Consider the following 17,639-nt stretch of genomic DNA (forward strand, 5'->3'; position numbering starts at 1 on the left):
TTTACCTCCCTCTACACCCCTCAACACCCCTTTACCTCCCTCTACCCATCTTTACCCACCTCTACCCCCTTTACCCACCTCTACCCCTTTTACCCCCTTCATACCACATTTCCCCTTCTCTCTCTTCATTTGTTCCTCCTCTCTCCTCTTCTCCGCCTCCTTCTTGCCCCTTCCACCCCTGGCGGTTCAGATGCCAATGCGCAGTGGGCGGAGGCGGGGGGGAAGCAACGAGGAGAGGAGGGGTAGACGCCCGCATCCCAGCCCTTCTCGTGCAGAACGAAACGACAGGCAGACGGTGAGAGCCTATCATGTTTTATGTCTGTTCTTTCCCGTGTTCTCCCTAAGTAACTCTTGTTATGTTGACCCTCTCCGTCTCTAGTAATGGCAGTCTCTGTCTCCTTATGGCTTTGTTTGTCATGTGGTCTTTCCATCTATATTTGTCTATAGGAAAGTGTGTGTGTGTGTGTGGATGTGTTTAACTATTCTTCTGGGGACCAACTGAGGACAAATGCTATTTCTAGGGGGTTTAGGGTTAAGGTTAGAATTATTGTTAGGGTTAGAATTACGTTAAGGGTTAGGAGCTAGGTTTAGGGTTAAGGTTAGGTTTTTGGGTTAAGGTTAGGGTTAAGGGTAGGGTAAGAGTACGGGTCAGGGTTTAGGGAAAATAGGATTTTGAAGGTTACTGAATTGTGTGGCCCCACAAGGTTAGCTGTACAGTTGTGGCCAAAAGTTTTGAGAATGATACAAATATTAATTTTCACAAAGTCTGCTGCCTCAGTGTCTATAGATATTTTTGTCAGATGTTACTATGGAATACTGAAGTATAATTATAAGCATTTTATACGTGTCAAAGGCTTTTATTGACAATTACATGAAGTTGATGCAAAGAGTCAATATTTGCAGTGTTGACCCTTCTTTTTCAAGACCTCTGCAATCTGCCCTGGCATGCTGTCAATTAACTTCTGGGCCACATCCTGACTGATGGCAGCCCATTCTTGCATAATCAATGCTTGGAGTTTGTCAGAATTTGTGGGTTTTTGTTTGTCCACCCGCCTCTTGAGGATTGACCACAAGTTCTCAATGGGATTAAGGTCTGGGGAGTTTCCTGGCCATGGACCCAAAATATTGATGTTTTGTTCCACGAGCCACTTAGTTATCACTTTTTCCTTATGGCAAGGTGCTCCATCATGCTGGAAAAGGCATTGTTCATCACCAAACTGTTCCTGGATGGTTTGGAGAAGTTTCTCTCGGAGGATGTGTTGGTACCATTCCTTATTCATGGCTGTGTTCTTAGGCAAAATTGTGAGTGAGCCCACTCCCTTGGCTGAGAAGCAACCCCACACATGAATGGTCTCAGGATGCTTTACTGTTGGCATGACACAGGACTGATGGTAGCGCTCACCTTGTCTTCTCCGGACAAACTTTTTTCCAGATGCCCCAAACAATCGGAAAGGGGATTCATCAGAGAAAATGACTTTACCCCAGTCCTCAGCAGTCCAATCCCTGTACCTTTTGCAGAATATCAGTCTGTCCCTGGTGTTTTTCCTGGAGAGAAGTGGCTTCTTTGCTGCCCTTCTTGACACCAGGCCATCCTCGAAAAGTCTTCGCCTCACTGTGCGTGCAGATGCACTCACACCTGCCTGCTGCCATTCCTGAGCAAGCTCTGTACTGGTGGTGCCCCGATCCCGCAGCTGAATCAACTTTAGGAGATGGTCCTGGCGCTTGCTGGACTTTCTTGGGCACCCTGAAGTCTTCTTCACAACAATTGAACCGCTCTCCTTGAAGTTCTTGATGATCCGATAAATGGTTGATTTAGGTGCAATCTTACTGGCAGCAGTATCCTTGCCTGTGAAGCCCTTTTTGTGCAAAGCAATGATGACGGCACCTGTTTCCTTGCAGGTAACCATGGTTGAAAGAGGAAGAACAATGATTCCAAGCACCACCCTCCTTTTGAAGCTTCCAGTCTGTTATTTGAACTCTATCAGCATGATCGAGTGATCTCCAGCCTTGTCTTCGTCAACACACACCTGTGTTAACGAGAGAATCACTGACATGATGTCAGCTATTCCTTTTGTGGCAGGGCTGAAATGCAGTGGAAATGTTTTTTGGGGGATTCAGTTCATTTACATGGCAAAGAGGGACTTTGCAATTAATTGCAATTCATCTGATCACTCTTCATAACATTCTGGAGTATATGCAAATTGCCATCATACAAACTGAGGCAGCAGACTTTGTGAAAATTTGTATTTGTTTTCATTCTCAAAACTTTTGGCCACGACTGTACAAGAGTGGAGTGTGTGTGTGTGTGTGTGAGTGTGTGTGTGAGTGAGTGAGAGAAGAGGCTGTCAGTTATTAGATATTGATCTACATGTAAGCCTTAATGAAGCCATGTGTGTGCGTACCTGTATGAGTCATCACCACCACGATTGCCTTATATGTACAATTGTAGTGCCAATGTGGTGTATTTTATACTGCTTTACCTGCAGTGTTATCTCTCTGTGCGTTTGTCTTTCTTACTTAAAAAAATGATATACATGGCATATTCTGTATCGTAGCAAAGAGCTGCTGGCGAGGAATTGGCTGTCAGTCGCTTCAATCACAGATCGCAAGGCCATGATTCGTCAGAGAGTGAAGGGGAGGAACTTGTGCCTCCACCAAAGAGGCAGAAAGTCCAGGTTAGTGTAACGTGATGTTGAACTGCACCACTAGGTTGAATTAGGATGTTAAAATGTCAACATTTAATTAATATATATTTTCCTCATATTCACCTTATGTCATCAGGATTCTTCCTCTGCCACCAACCCACCGACTTCAACTCATTCAACTGACAGTACTCCCCCCACTATACCGCCCCCACCCTCGGCTCCCAGACAGTCACGTGACAGTGACAACGAGGATGGCCAATCCCAGGGCAGCAGGAGCTCAGTTGTAGGGAGCTTGGCCAATAGTCTGAGCAGTGGGCGGGACATCGACCAGGACAATCGATCTTCCTCCCCGAGTCTCTCTGCCTCCCCTCCAGCCAGTTTAGACTCTGACTCTGATGGTCCAGACTCACCAAAGCAAGGAGAGGGGGAACGGGAGAAAAGGAAAGAGGGAGGAGTGGGGAAGACAGGAGGAGAGGAAAGGAGAGCAGCCAGAGAGGGGAGAGGGGATGAGTCTTGCGGAGATGGAGAAAGGAAGGATGGAGGAATGGAGGACAGCCCTTCTCTGAAGCTGCCATCCTCCTCCATCTCTTCCTCTGCTCCTGTTCCCTCTCTCAGCGGAGCAGGGGATTCAGCCAATGACAGCAATAGTGGCAGGAAGTCCTATTTCTCACAGGACTCAAAGCTGGTGAGCAAGATGGAGTATGGACCGGCCAGCGCTGACACTGTGCACAGTGGCAATCGAATGAACTCCAAAGCTAAAGCGCAGTGCGTGACCAAGGCAACTGTCGCCGGGGGAGACTATCCCCACGGCAACCCCAACATTCCACACCCCCCTCCACCGCCCCTTCCTCCTCCACCAGCGCTGAAACCCTTAGAACTAGGGGGGCAGAACCTACCCTCAGAAGTCAAGGTAGAGAGAGAGAAAATGGAGAAAGGTGAGAAACTGATGGACAACAAGACGGGTCCTCCCTCTCTGTTACCCCAAACCAGCCCCTTACCCCCCTCCCAGCCCCCGCCCCACCCCCACCACTACAGCCCCACCGGATGGCAGGGAGGCACAGCAACCGGTTGCCAGGGGAGCTGGGGCTACACCCGTTACTCTGGTAACCACCACGCTCACCAGCCGCAGCACCAACCCCCAGTGCAGCAGCAGCAACTGCCATCCGTCTACAACCCCCCTTCCTCCCGTCATTCATCCTCCTCCCACCCCCCTTACCTCCCCCACCCCCACAAGGAGTACCTCCCCAGGTACGCTTCCGGGGGAGGGGAAAGGGAGAGGGGGGCGGCCGGCGAGAGGGAGAGGGGGGGAGTGAGGGTGGAGTATGGGGGGAGGGAGATAGGTAGAGATTTCTCAGCTAGTAGTGGTGGTAACAGCAGCACTTCTGGTGGGATGGGGGGTCCTAATGGGGTCCAAGGGAGGGAGTTTGGGGGTCAGAACCGGGAGTACCCAGGCCTGGGACCTCAGGGCTCTGTGAGAGACCCCCCCATGGGTCCTGGGGGAAGAGAATTTGGACAAGGGGGGTTCAGAGAAAGAGAAAGGGATAGAGAGAGGGAGAGGGAGGGAGAGAGGGATGTAGGAGGAAGTGGGTTCCCTTTACTGAATCGTAATGAGAATCAGAACAGAGAGTTTGGACCCACCGGTGCTGGGGGAGGAAGGGGGCACCCCAGAGACAAAGAGCGGGGGCGGTGGGGCGAGTTTGGGGGTCAGATGAGAGAGGTGGGAGGCAATGGTAACCCCAATAATAACCCCCTCCCTCTAGGAAACCCCCCAAGCTCGACCAGTGGGTTACCTGCAGCCCCCATGCTAAACCGCGACCCCCCTTCCTCACCCCAAAACAACCCCAGCCACCCTACCCTACCCCCCCACCCACATCCTCAAAGCGCCTCCAAACGAGACTACCCCCCATCGATGGACCAGGCACAGACAAGGCACAGTCCCCCCTCTGGACCAGAACACTTCCACAGAGAGTACCCTCCTGGGGCCAAGGACTATCCCCCTGGTGGCCCACCCTCCACTGGCCCGGTCCGTGAGTACCCCAGCCCTCCCGGAATGACTCCAAACCTGGGCCGAGACTACCCAGGTGGACCTCAGATCCCCCACCTGCCCCACCCCCACTTTCCAGCCCAGCAGCCCAGAGACAGGGACCGAGAGAGGGACACCAACCAGCGAGAGTCGTCTCTCTACCAAAACCGTGGCGGTCCCCCCCAAACCCCGTCCCTTTCTCCCTCCTCTTCCTCCTCTACTCCTCATGGACACCCTCCGAATGCTCCTTACCCTCCTCCTCCACCTCCTCCCCCTCTCCCCCCTCCCCAATCCTCCCTCGCTCAGCCCCAACCCCCCTCCGGCCTGGGACCCAATCACGTTCGTCCGGGAAATTATTCTTCCTCCAATCAGACTCCTGCAACACCCCTCTCTCCATTATTAAGCCCCTCGACCAATCAGATGGGAGGGTTTCCTTCCTACCCGCCAGGCTCCTCCTCCGGGGCTAACATGTCACTTCCTGGTTCAGGTGTGTCACCTGGCTGTCGGCCCTCACCTTTTCACAGCACTTTGAACAGCCACGCCCCCTTCAGCGGCCCCTACCACCCCAATGGGAACAGTGGGAACAACCTGGTCCCGACTAACAGCAATAGTAACAGTAGCAGTGGCAGCAGCCATACCAACTCTCTCTCTCAGTCCCTCTCACCTCAAAACGCCTCAAAAGGACCCCCACCTCTTAGTAACCCCGGCAACAACAATGGCACTTCGGCCCCTGGCTGTAGCTCCTCACTTCCTAGAGATGGGCATTCTGATTCGTCCACAGGTCCACCTCCCCCACCTGTCATCAAGGAGGAACCAATAGAGGAGAGGGAGGAGAGTGAAAGCCCACCTCCTGTTTTGAGAAGCCCCTCCCCTGAGCCCAAGCCGGTGGACATTCCGATCCACGCCAGCCAATCAGCACGGTGAGATGGGATAGGCGTCATAGCAACAGAAGGGCTCCATCATATGTCACTCTAACAACAAGTTCTAACAACTGATTTATGTGGTTTTATCTCTGTTTTTGTCACTGGCACTTATCATAATATGTCAGCTATTATTTCTAGATAAAGGGGCTGAGAAATGTATTCCTGTCACAGAAGATGTTTTGTCGATAGGCCTACAGTATATCAAGAAAACAACACCTATCATAGAATATGTTTTGTAGATAGGGAGATACCTAGTCAGTTGTACAACTGAATGCATTCAACTGAAATGTGTCTTCCGCATTTAATCCATAATTGACATACACGGCACAGTGGGTTAACTGCTTTGTTCAGGAGCAGAATGACAGATTTTTACCTTGTCAGCTCGGGGATTCGATCCAGCGACCTTTTGGTTACTGGCCCAACACTCTAACCACTAGGCTACCTGCCGCCAGTATATCAAAGACAACAACACCTATCACAGAAGACATTGCCAGATAATAAAGATAGTATCATCATATGGGAATAAAATCCGATGCATAAATTGGTTATATTTTGCTGATGTGGTTCTAGGTTCCACAGGGTTCTAGATCGGGGCAGTGGAAACTCCTGCGCCCGCAGCGACGTTCTCTTCGTCCCCCTGGACGGCTCCAAACTGTGGAAGAAGAGGAACGAGGTGATCGAGAGAGCCCGGAGAGAGGTGGAGCAGAGGGCCAGAGACCTGAGGGAGAAGGAGCGGGAACGAGAGAGGGAGAGAGAGAGGGAGCGGGACCTGGAGAGGCATCTACAAGTGAGTATAATAGGGCAGGGGGGGAGGCGATGAGGGAGGGAGGGAGGGAGGGGGACACAATGCTCAATTTCCTTCTCCTTTTTGTCTCTTTAAATGCTCCCTCTCTCTCTGCAGCAACAGAAGGACAATAACAATGCAAATATACAACGCCAGGGATCCTCTCTCTTCTTCCCCTCCTCCTCCTCCATCCTCCTCGACCCTAACTCCTCTTCTAACCCTGGGTCTCACCCTCAACCTCACCCCCAGCAGCACCACTCCCACCCACACCCCCACGCTCACCTCCACCCCTCCCACCTCCACCCCTCCCTCTCTCAACACATCCCACACTCCCTCCTCATGCAATCAATGGGGGGTTCAACGGTGGTTGGCCCACAGGGGGCTCTGGGGATCGGGTTAGGAGGGCCGTACCTGGGCCCTGACACCCCCGCACTGCGGACCCTGAGCGAGTATGCCCGGCCCCACGCTATGTCCCCCCTCGGGGCTAGTCGCCAACACCAACACCCGCATGTCCACCATCATGGCCACCCTCATGGCCACCCCCATGTCCACCCCTCCTTCTTCCTCCCCCAGTTCCAGAACCATGCTCTGGCCCACCCACATCACATGCCTGCTGATGCAGCCACAGCGGCAGCCATCTTGGGTTTCCTCTATGGGGGCAGTATGGAGGGAGGGCCAGGGGGGCATGGAGGAGGACATGGGGGGATGGGGGGTGCAGGGTTAGGGGGGATGGGGTTTCCCCATGCAGTGGCAGCCCACCGTGAGCGCATGAAGCCGGGGTTTGAGTTTAAGAGTGAGGACAGGGTGTACCAGCCGGGCTCCTTGGGAGATCCTACGGCTCTCGCCCTCGCCCACTCCCACTCGCATGCCCACGCTCACGCTCATGCACATGCTCACTCCCTACTGCTGGGGGGAGGGGGTGGAGGTGAGGTGTCCATTTACGGCACCCCCCCTCCCCAGGCTCCTCCACCCCCACCACCGCCCCTCCAGAACCCAGCGTTAGCCCCAGTGAGTCGCCTCCCTAACCCTCCTCCCGCCCCTCAGTCCCTCTCCAACCCTCCCCCCTTCTCCCTGCTTCCTCCCTCGCTCCCCTCTCACCCTGCACCTGCACCAGCCCCTCCACCCCCGGCCCCCGCAGCTGCACCTCTGCCCGCTCCTCCTCCACCCTCCTCCAACCCTGTTTCATCCCTCCATCACCCCGCACCGCACTCCTTTCCCAGCTCCCTCCCCCCATCTCACCCCCCACCTGCCCCCGCCTCGGTGACCGCCCCTTCCGAGACCTACCCCCCTCCCACTCGCTCCCCCACCACCTCTGAGAGAGAGAGGAGTGGAGAGAGGGAGAGAGAAAGAGAGCGAGACAGAGCGGGGCTGCCAGCCGGTGGAGAGAGGGGACGAGAGAGGGAGAGGGAGCGAGAGAGAGAAAGAGAAAGAGGGGGAAGCAATGGAAGTGGAGGAAGTGGTGGAAGTGGCGGAGGAGGAACAGGAGGAGGAGAGATTCCGGGGCGTCTTCAGATGTTGAACGTCACGCCTCATCATCACCAGCACTCACACATCCACTCCCACCTGCACCTGCACCAGCAAGACACAGGTACCCACTGCTGCTAACACTACCACAGTTGTGATCTTGTACTATGATCTACACACTACTATTTAGTGCTCTTTTGAGCTGGGCCTGAGAAAGCTCATCCTGTCTGTTACAGATGTTGATGTTAACGTGGTAGTTGATGCTGTGACTCTTATTAAATATCTCCTTGTGTTTCCTGTTACATCATTGGCCCCTAGCGGCGGGCGGGGTGCACCCCCTGATGGACCCGTTGGCGTCGGGGTCTCCCCTGGCCCGCCTGCCCTACCCAGGGGCAACGCTGGGCACCCCCATCCTGGCACACCCCCTCACTGAAAGCGAGGTGCTACGACAACAGCTCTTCGGTGAGGAAAGGCTTGTTTTTTCAGTCTGTTTGTTTATTTTTCTGTCTGTCTGTGTTGTATCATGAATATCATGCCTACTGTAACTATCTTTCTGTCACTGTCTACCCCACCTGTCTCTCCTTTCTCCACTCCTTCTCTCACCTGTCTCTCTCTTCTCCACTCCTCCTCTCACCTGTCTCTCTCTTCTCCACTCCTCCTCTCACCTGTATATCTCCTTCTCCACTCCTCCTCTCACCTCTCTCCTCTTCTCCACTCCTCCTCTCACCTGTATATCTCCTTCTCCACTCACCTGTCTATCTCCTTCTCCACTCCTCCTCTCACCTGTCTCTCCTCTTCTCCACTCCTCCTCTCATCTGTCTATCTCCTTCTCCACTCCTCCTCTCACCTGTCTCTCCCTTCTCCACTCCTCCTCTCACCTGTCTCTCCCTTCTCCACTCCTCCTCTCATCTGTCTCTCCTCTTTTCCACTCCTCCTCTCATCTGTCTCTCCTCTTTTCCACTCCTCCTCTCATCTGTCTATCTCCTTCTCCACTCCTCCTCTCACCTGTCTCTCCCTTCTCCACTCCTTCTCTCACCTGTCTCTCTCTTCTCCACTCCTCCTCTCACCTGTCTCTCTCTTCTCCACTCCTCCTCTCACCTGTATATCTCCTTCTCCACTCCTCCTCTCACCTCTCTCCTCTTCTCCACTCCTCCTCTCACCTGTATATCTCCTTCTCCACTCACCTGTCTATCTCCTTCTCCACTCCTCCTCTCACCTGTCTCTCCTCTTCTCCACTCCTCCTCTCATCTGTCTATCTCCTTCTCCACTCCTCCTCTCACCTGTCTCTCCCTTCTCCACTCCTCTCATCTGTCTCTCCTCTTTTCCACTCCTCCTCTCACCTGTCTCTCCTTTTCTCCACTCCTCCTCTCACCTGTCTCTCCTTTTCTCCACTCCTCCTCTCACCTGTCTCTCCTCTTCTCCCTTTCCTCTTCCCTTTTCCTTCCCCCTCCAGGCGCTCCGTTCCGTGAGCTGCCCCAGCCCTCCTCTCTGACAGGTTCCATGTCAGCGGCCCACCAGCTCCAGGCCATGCAGCAGGCCCAGAGCGCAGAGCTGCAGATCCAGAGACTGGCCCTGGAACAGCAGTGGATCCACCACCACCACTCCCTCACCCAGGACGAGTACTACAGGTAGCCTACTAATGGGACCAGGGGAGTTGGGTGGGGTGTGGGGAGACTGTGTCAGCTGGAGGTGTGGGAGAGAGAGAGAGTGTGTGTGTGTGTGTGTGTGTGTGTGTGTGTGTGTGTGTGTGTGTGTGTGTGTGTGTGTGTGTGTGTGTGTGTGTGTGTGTGCACATCATCCCTGACCCTGTCTCATACAGTCTCTTCTCTCTTCCTCAGCCACTTAAAGAAGGAAAGCGACAAGACCCTGTAAGGGAGGAAAAGAGAGGGGGAACAAGCCCACGGATGACAAACCCAAAGGAGGAAGAAAGGAGAGAAATATCTGCAAAGGAAGAAGAAAACAACAAAACGGAAGCACTAAAAACAATGAAGGAAGAGTCAAATGAAACCATAGACTGGACACACATCATACCATAGGAACCTGAGGAGAAATGAACTGATTGAGAAACCAGATGAAAAAAGGGAGAGATGGATGAGAGGAGTGAAAACGTTGCTCACAGTCTGTGTTGTCTATACTATACCATAGCCCCAGACTCTGTGACAGTCTGTGTTGTCTGTACTATACCATAGCCCCAGACTCTGTGACAGTCTGTGTTGTCTGTACTATACCATAGCCCCAGACTCTGGGCGCATCACAGCGTATGTTGTTCAACTCCAGTCAGTTTTGTATTGTGCCCTGTACAGTATACTAGGTGGGAGCAGCAATATAATACAGTACAGTCTGGTGTAAATGACCTTGTGCCAGGAAGAATGTGTACATGAGGCTCTCTTTTATGTCATTGCATGTAGCTAGGCGCTTATTGTGAACTGGTTGAACTCCTGGTTCTATTTTTAGTAATCGCCCTCTCTTTCCTAACGGATGGGTGGTGTGTGAGTATGCATGAGATCAGCAATTAAGAAGTGTCATATTATGTTAACGATTAATAGTATTGTTATTATTATTCATGTCTGTTTGTTGATAATTCTATAATTCTATATACATATTATTTGTATTGTTATTTTATTACATTTTCATGGTATGGCGGTTTCTTTCGTTTTTTATTGTGAAATGAGATGCAAATGAAGGAAAAAGACGGAAGATAAACTACATCATTTTTGGGGGAAAATATATGGGTCTCTGATGTGGTTGTGTACAGTATGTTCTCTCCTCTCTCTCTCTACACGAACACGTGCATCTCTGTCTTGGTGTTTATATAAAACACACATAAAGCATACAGTACCAGTCAAAAGTTTGGACTCACCTACTCATTCAAGGGTTTTTCTTAATTTTTACTATTTTCTACATTGTAGAAAAGTAGTGAAGACATCAAAACTATGAAATAACACATATGGAATCATGTTTTAACCAAAAAAGTGTTAAACAAATCAAAATATATTTTATATTGGAGATTCTTCAAAGTAGCCACTCTTTGCCTTGATGACAGCTTTGCACACTCTTGGCATTCTCTCAACCAGCTTCATGAGGTAGTTACCTGGAATGCATTTCAATTAACAGGTGTGCCTTGTTAAAAGGTAATTTGTGGAATTTCATTCCTTCTTAATGCATTTGAGCCAATCAGTTGTGTTGTGACAAGGTAGGGAGGGTATACAGAAGATAGCCCTATTTGGTAAAATGCCAAGTCCATATTATAGTAAGAACAGCTCAAATAAGCTAAGAAAAATGACAGTCCATCATTACTTTAAGACATGAAGGTCAGTCAATCCAAAAAATGTCAAGAACTTTGAAAGTTTCTTCAAGTGCAGTCATAAAAACTATCAAGCACTATGATGAAACTGGCTCTCATGAGGACCGCCACAGGAAAGGAAGACCCAGAGTTACCTCTGCTGCAGAGAATAAGTTCATAGAGCTAACTGCACCTTTGATTGCAGCCCAAATAAATGTTTCACAGAGTTCAAGTAAAAGACATCTCAACATGAACTGTTCAGAGACTGCGTGAATCAGGCTGTCATGGTCGAATTGCTGCAAGGAAACTAATACTAAAGGACACCAATAAGAAGAAGAGACTTTCTTGTGCTAAGAAACACGAGCAATTGACATTAGACCAATGGAAATCTTTCCAAACTTGTGATTTTTGGTTTCAACCACTGTGTCTTTGTGAGACGCAGAGTAGGTGAACGGATGATCTCGTGTGGTTTCCACCGTGAAGCATGGAGGAGGTGGTGTAATGGTGCCTTGCTTGTGACACTGTCAGTGATTTATTTAGAATTCAAGGCACACTTAACCAGCATGGCTACCACAGCATTCTGCAGCGATACGCCATCCCATCTGGTTTGCGCTTAGTGGGACTATCATTTGTTTTTCAACAGGACAATGACCCAAAACACACCTCCAGGCTGTGTAAGGGCTATTTCACCAAGAAGGAGAGTGATGGAGTGCTGCATCAGATGACCACTATCACCCGACCTCAACCCAATTGAGATGGTTTGGGGATGAGTTGGACCGCAGAGTGAAGGAAAAGCAGCCAACAAGTGCTCAGCATATATTTTTATTTATTTATTTAATTTATTTATTTCACCTTTATTTAACCAGGTAGGCAAGTTGAGAACAAGTTCTCATTTACAATTGCGACCTGGCCAAGATAAAGCAAAGCAGTTCGACAACATACAACAACACAGAGTTACACATGGAGTAAACAACATACAGTCAATAATACAGTAGAAAAAAATAAGACTATATACAATGTGAGCAAATGATGTGAGATAAGGGAGGTAAAGGCAAAAAAATGCCATGGTGGCAAAGTAAATAAAGTATAGCAAGAAAAACACTGGAATGGTAGATTTGTAGTTTGAAGAAAGTTCAAAGTTCAAATCTAAATAATATGGTGCAAAGGAGCAAAATAAATAAAATAAATAAATACAGTAGGGGAAGAGGTAGTAGTTTGGGCTAAATTATAGATGGGCTATGTACAGGTGCAGTGATCTGTGAGCTGCTCTGACAGCTGGTGCTTAAAGCTAGTGAGGGAGATAAGTGTTTCCAGTTTCAGAGATTTTTGTAGTTCGTTCCAGTCATTGGCAGCAGAGAACTGGAAGGAGAGACGACCAAAGGAGGAGTTGGCTTTAGGGGTGACCAGAGAGATATACCTGCTGGAGCGTGTGCTACAGGTGGGTGCTGCTATGGTGACCAGTGAGCGGAGATAAGGGGGGACTTTACCTAGCAGGGTCTTGTAGATGACCTGGAGCCAATGTGTTTGGCGACGATTATGAAGTGAAGGCCAGCCAACGAGAGCATACAGGTCGCAGTGGTGGGTTGTATATGGGGCTTTGGTGACAAAACGGATGGCACTGTGATAGACTGCATCCAGCTTGTTGAGTAGGGTATTGGAGGCTATTTTGTAAACTTCTTTAAGACTGTTGGCAAAGCATTCCAAATGAAGCTGGTTGAGAGAATGCCAAGAGTGTGTAAAGCAGTCATCAAGGCAAAGGGTGGCTACTTTGTAGAAATCTAAAATATATTTTGATTTGTTTAACACTTTTTTGGTTACTACATGATTCCATATGTGTTATTTCATAGTTTTGATGTCTTCACTATTTTTCGACAGTGTAGAAAATATTTAAAAAATTAAGAAAAAACTCTTGAATGAGTAGGTGTGTTCAAACTTTTGACTGGTACTGTATATCGAATTCCTCTCTTCTCCCTCACCCAACTGTCTCACTCCCTCTCTCTCCCTTCTCTCCCCCTCCCTCTCTCCTTCCCTCTCACCCCACCTTTCCCTCCCTCCCTCTCTCCTTCCCTCTCCTCTCTCCCTCCCTCCTTCCCCTCTCCCCCTCCCTCTCTCCTCCCTTCTTTCCCTCCCCTCTCTCCTTCCTTCTCATCTCTCCTTCCCTCCCCCCTCTCCCCCTCTCCTCCTCTCCTCCTGCCCTCTTCCCCTCTCCCTCTCTCCCCCTCCCTCTCTCTGGGCGAGTGTAGCTAATAGGAGAAATATGTATGGGATGAGTGTGAGACATGAAGGTTGTGTAACACCAGAGAGCACCAGCCCTGTACAGCCAACATTCCAGACCACACTGTAAAAGAAAGAAGGAAACTGATAGGAGGAGCTGGAACCGTGTGATTTACCGATGCTGTTAGAAGCTCAGGGCTGACTGTGTTCTAGGCTAAATGTGACAAATGCCTCTGTGCTGTTAAGAATAAATGCTCCTATAGTTTGTATTAATAATGTTTCAACCACAAAGCGGCAACTTCATCCTCTTCATACAGTACATGTGATGGTGTGACTTAAGATTCCCTCTTTATACCAAGTGAAGTTAAAACCATGCAATATTTACATGGTAATTGCATATGCAGCTGGACTGTATGTTAACATGCTACGGTCTGACTATGAACATAAAACTGTTTTACTTTGATCTCTATTTACAGATAGGAACTGACAGGGTAGGTCTTTGCCTTATATTCTGTTTATAGTGCTGTATAGTCAGCCATGTTACCATTCAGAAAAGCTACTGTACTCTGTATTAACCATAGGAATAACATGCATTCAACAAGAGTTCATTAGTAGTAAAGAAGTAAACAGAGGTATATTAGTGTCACACAGTGTTTAACTGGCAAGTGCTATTAGCCTTCTCCTGCCCTCATGTTGAGCTGAGATATTCCATGGTAAGTTGGTTGTGTGGCGTTTAAAGTCACCTTAGATAAGTATGATGGCAGCATTCCGTATTGTAGCATCTACAGGACGATCCTGACATTCCATTCTGATGACATCAGGGAGATATTCTTAGAGCCATCCTTCACCAGGGCGAGTGAGAAGGATGACGTCAAAGACATAGAAATAGGTTGCATAGAGTAAATAGATGTCATTTTACATGGCCTGTCCATCATTGCAGCTTGGGTAACACACATAAGTTCTGCCAAACAAATTGTTACAGTGTAATTACCATTTTATCACGTCATTTCTAAGAAAATTGTTATTTCTGTACCAGGCTTCCCTCGGCTTTCACTCAGGCAAGACTTTCTGTCAATGGTGCTGTCTGTTCTACCGGTAAGTGAACTACTTCTGTGATCACAGAGCCATGGACTGACTGACAGGCTGCCTTGATTATATACTAATTGGAGTCACAGGCGTTTCAATGTTTCTTGTTTTTGAAGTATTCTCAGTGTCAGTCAAAGGGGGAGGGCTCAGGCTGCACGACACTGAAATCTAATAACTACTCCCTTAGTCGTATGAAAACACACATATAAACCCTCACTCATTAACTCACTCATCCACTCACAAGCTGAGAAATATGCTGACATGGTGCTCCATGTAATTTAGAACACAGACTCACTTGCACGTGCGCACACATAAAAACAAACACACACACAAACACACACACACACACACACACACACACACACACACACACACACACACACACACACACACACACACACACACACACACACACACACACACACACACACACAGAGCCCTTTGTGTCAGAGAACCCGGAAGGCGACCAACACTACCTCCCAGACTAGCGACAGACACACATACCAGCGACAGGCAGACAGACCAGTGACAGACACACATACCAGCGACAGGCAGACAGACCAGTAACAGACACACATACCAGCGACAGGCAGACAGACCAGCGACAGACACACATACCAGCGACAGGCAGACAGCCCAGCGACAGACACACATACCAGCGACAGGCAGACAGACCAGCAACAGACACACATACCAGCGACAGACACACATACCAGCAACAGACACACATACCAGCGACAGGCAGACAGACCAGCGACAGACACACATACCAGCAGCAGGCAGACAAACCAGTGAGCTGTGTTGACAGAGAAACCGCCTCACAGATACCAGTGACAGACACACATACCAGCAACAGGCAAACAGACCAGCGACAAACACACATACCAGTGACAGGCAGACAGACCAGCAACAGACACACATACCAGCAACAGACAGACATACCAGCAACAGACAGACAAACCAGTGAGCTGTGTTGACAGAGAAACCGCCTCACAGATACCAGTGCGCATCCAGGGGCGAAAATCTGATATCAACTTTGGAGGGGACAATTACATGACATTTTCTCAAGAGCAATTCCTGAGGGGGACACCAAAAGTAGTGCTGTAACACATAGCCTACATTGTAATATGATAAATGTATATTGAGGAACCAAAGAAATAAGGTGTTTGCCGTACTCTTAACTACCGGTACCCAAAACTACACAACTAATCACAACAGCAATACCATTGCCTTTAACAAATCTTAGTTCAGTCACCAGTTTAAGTTGAGAGTGGGGGTATCCATGGCATTTTCCAATTATGTTCCTATTTTACAAGTCAAAAAAATGGAGAACCTTTCATAATGTTGCCAAACAAAGACTCAACAAACTTACCTGAGACTCCCTGTCTCTGCCAGTCTGTCCCTGCATATCTGTCCCCAACTCTGCTGTCTGTGTGCCATCTGTTGCCTGCTCTGCCTAATGGCATCATTGTGAAACATTTCCATTAGAATTTCATTTCTTTCTTATGAACATTTTATCAACTAGTCTTTGAGATATTAGGCTACTAGGGTTCTTACTTTGCGTTTTGGTGTACTGAAAAATACTCTGATGTCCGTCTTTTATTTTTCTGCCATTTTTCTACCTGGCTGGCTGGCTACACACACACACAGTGTGTAGGTTATTTACAGTAGGAGATGGGCTTCTATCATCTTATCTTTTATCATTCTATTTGGGCTTCGATCTAAAAGGTAGCTAGCAAATGTGAAACGGATTAAAATGACAAGAGTTGACAGCTGTATGAGTTCACCATTTACACAACATATGCTGCAACCTTTTGTAATTTTAATAGTTTGTTTCATATTGGCTGGCTTCCAACAATAGCTGAATTTGCAAAGCTAGCGAGCATCAATTCCGTTTCAGTGGTGTTTCCCGGGTTAAATAAAGGTGAAATAAAATAAATAAATAAAAGTTCCCTTGCAACAATTTAGCTTTTGCAACGAGACCATTAAATATATTTAAGACAATGGTAGAAGATAGTGTAGTTCTGTTCAGTTTGGACTTTATCGCTAACCTTATCACAGGGACTTTGAAGCACTAACTTACATCATCTGCATGCTGATCTTGGAATAAATTGACGATAGCAAAGATTCCCTCTTTGACGAGGCCACATAAATGGAATAGGTACTAGCTAGCTTAATAGTTAATATTTGCGCGCTAGCTCTGCATATTCAGCTAGTGTGTGTGCGCGATTGACTGGATTAACCTCACGTCAGTTACGTTCATTGAGTGCCTTTCAGACAGTGGATACGACCCCTCTGTTACCTTGCCAACTAAGGAACTGGCAGTGGATCAAATCTTTTGAAACTTAAAAACACGCTATTAAGTGTCTATAATCAGCACAATTGCTTTCATTGCGTATTATTAATATTATTTAAATTACATAGTTATGTTTCAGTGATATATTGGGGGGGACAAATCATATTTTTCCCAGGATAGGGGGGTCGTGTCCCCCCCGGGATTTCCGCCCCTGTGCGCATCGAGTTGACATGGAGCTGTGCCGGAGTCAGACGGAACACACACAGATGTCATCTCTAACACACATCACACACCCTCACAGACTGGCTGTGTCCACAATCAACTGCACCAAGGTAAGAATCCCCCTGCTGCCTCACTCTCCATTGAGTGTTAAGAACAAACATGCTGGGACCTTTTCAAATGTTCTGCTTGTAACCCTGGACTGATGGACATAATGGCACAGTTGCGTTGATCAGTGTGATTTTGACAGTTGTATGAAGGGTATTATCTGTGTTACATCGTTATGCTATGTGAAGGCTATAGTCTTCCATCATAATACATCCTATATGAAGTTATGTATGGTCTATGAAGGCTATATGAAGTCTTTATGTATGGTCTATGAAGGGTATATGAAGTCTTAATGTATGGTCTATGAAGGCTATATGAAGTCCATATGTATGCTCTGTGAAGGCTATAGGAAGTCTGTATGTATGCTCTGTGAGGGCTATATGTAGTGTATTATGTGTATTCTCCTTGCAGGGCTCAGTGGCAGATGGCGCTCCAGTTCTCCTACATTGAGACCAGCTATGGTGATGTGGTGATGTGGTATGCCCTCCTACTGACTGCCATCACAGCCCTGGCTCTCTACTGTTTGCATTACTACAAATCAAAATCAAATCTAAGTTTATTGGTCACATACACAGATTTTAATATGGTATCAAA

At 48.4% G+C, this 17,639-nt stretch overlaps 1 protein-coding gene across 1 annotated transcript; it reads left to right on the forward strand.

The window, feature by feature from the left end:
• Positions 1-7,089: 7,089 nt before the first annotated feature.
• LOC115176656 (atrophin-1) lies at positions 7,090-10,687 on the forward strand. The gene is made up of 4 exons (XM_029736802.1): positions 7,090-7,963; positions 8,158-8,301; positions 9,293-9,467; positions 9,678-10,687. The coding sequence occupies exons 1-4, from the start codon at positions 7,105-7,107 to the stop codon at positions 9,709-9,711; spliced, it is 1,212 nt and encodes a 403-aa protein (XP_029592662.1). The 5' UTR covers positions 7,090-7,104; the 3' UTR covers positions 9,712-10,687.
• Positions 10,688-17,639: the final 6,952 nt, after the last annotated feature.

This window comes from Salmo trutta, chromosome 37 (assembly GCF_901001165.1).
Source record: "Salmo trutta chromosome 37, fSalTru1.1, whole genome shotgun sequence".
NCBI lineage: Eukaryota > Metazoa > Chordata > Actinopteri > Salmoniformes > Salmonidae > Salmo > Salmo trutta.

Coding starts and splice junctions, on each gene's coding strand:
- LOC115176656 (XM_029736802.1), top strand. CDS start 7,105: ATGGGGTTTCCCCATGCAGTGGCAGCCCACCGTGAGCGCATGAAGCCG. Junction 8,302..9,292: donor GCTACGACAACAGCTCTTCG/GTGAGGAAAGGC, acceptor TTCCCCCTCCAG/GCGCTCCGTTCCGTGAGCTG. Junction 9,468..9,677: donor ACCCAGGACGAGTACTACAG/GTAGCCTACTAA, acceptor TCTCTTCCTCAG/CCACTTAAAGAAGGAAAGCG.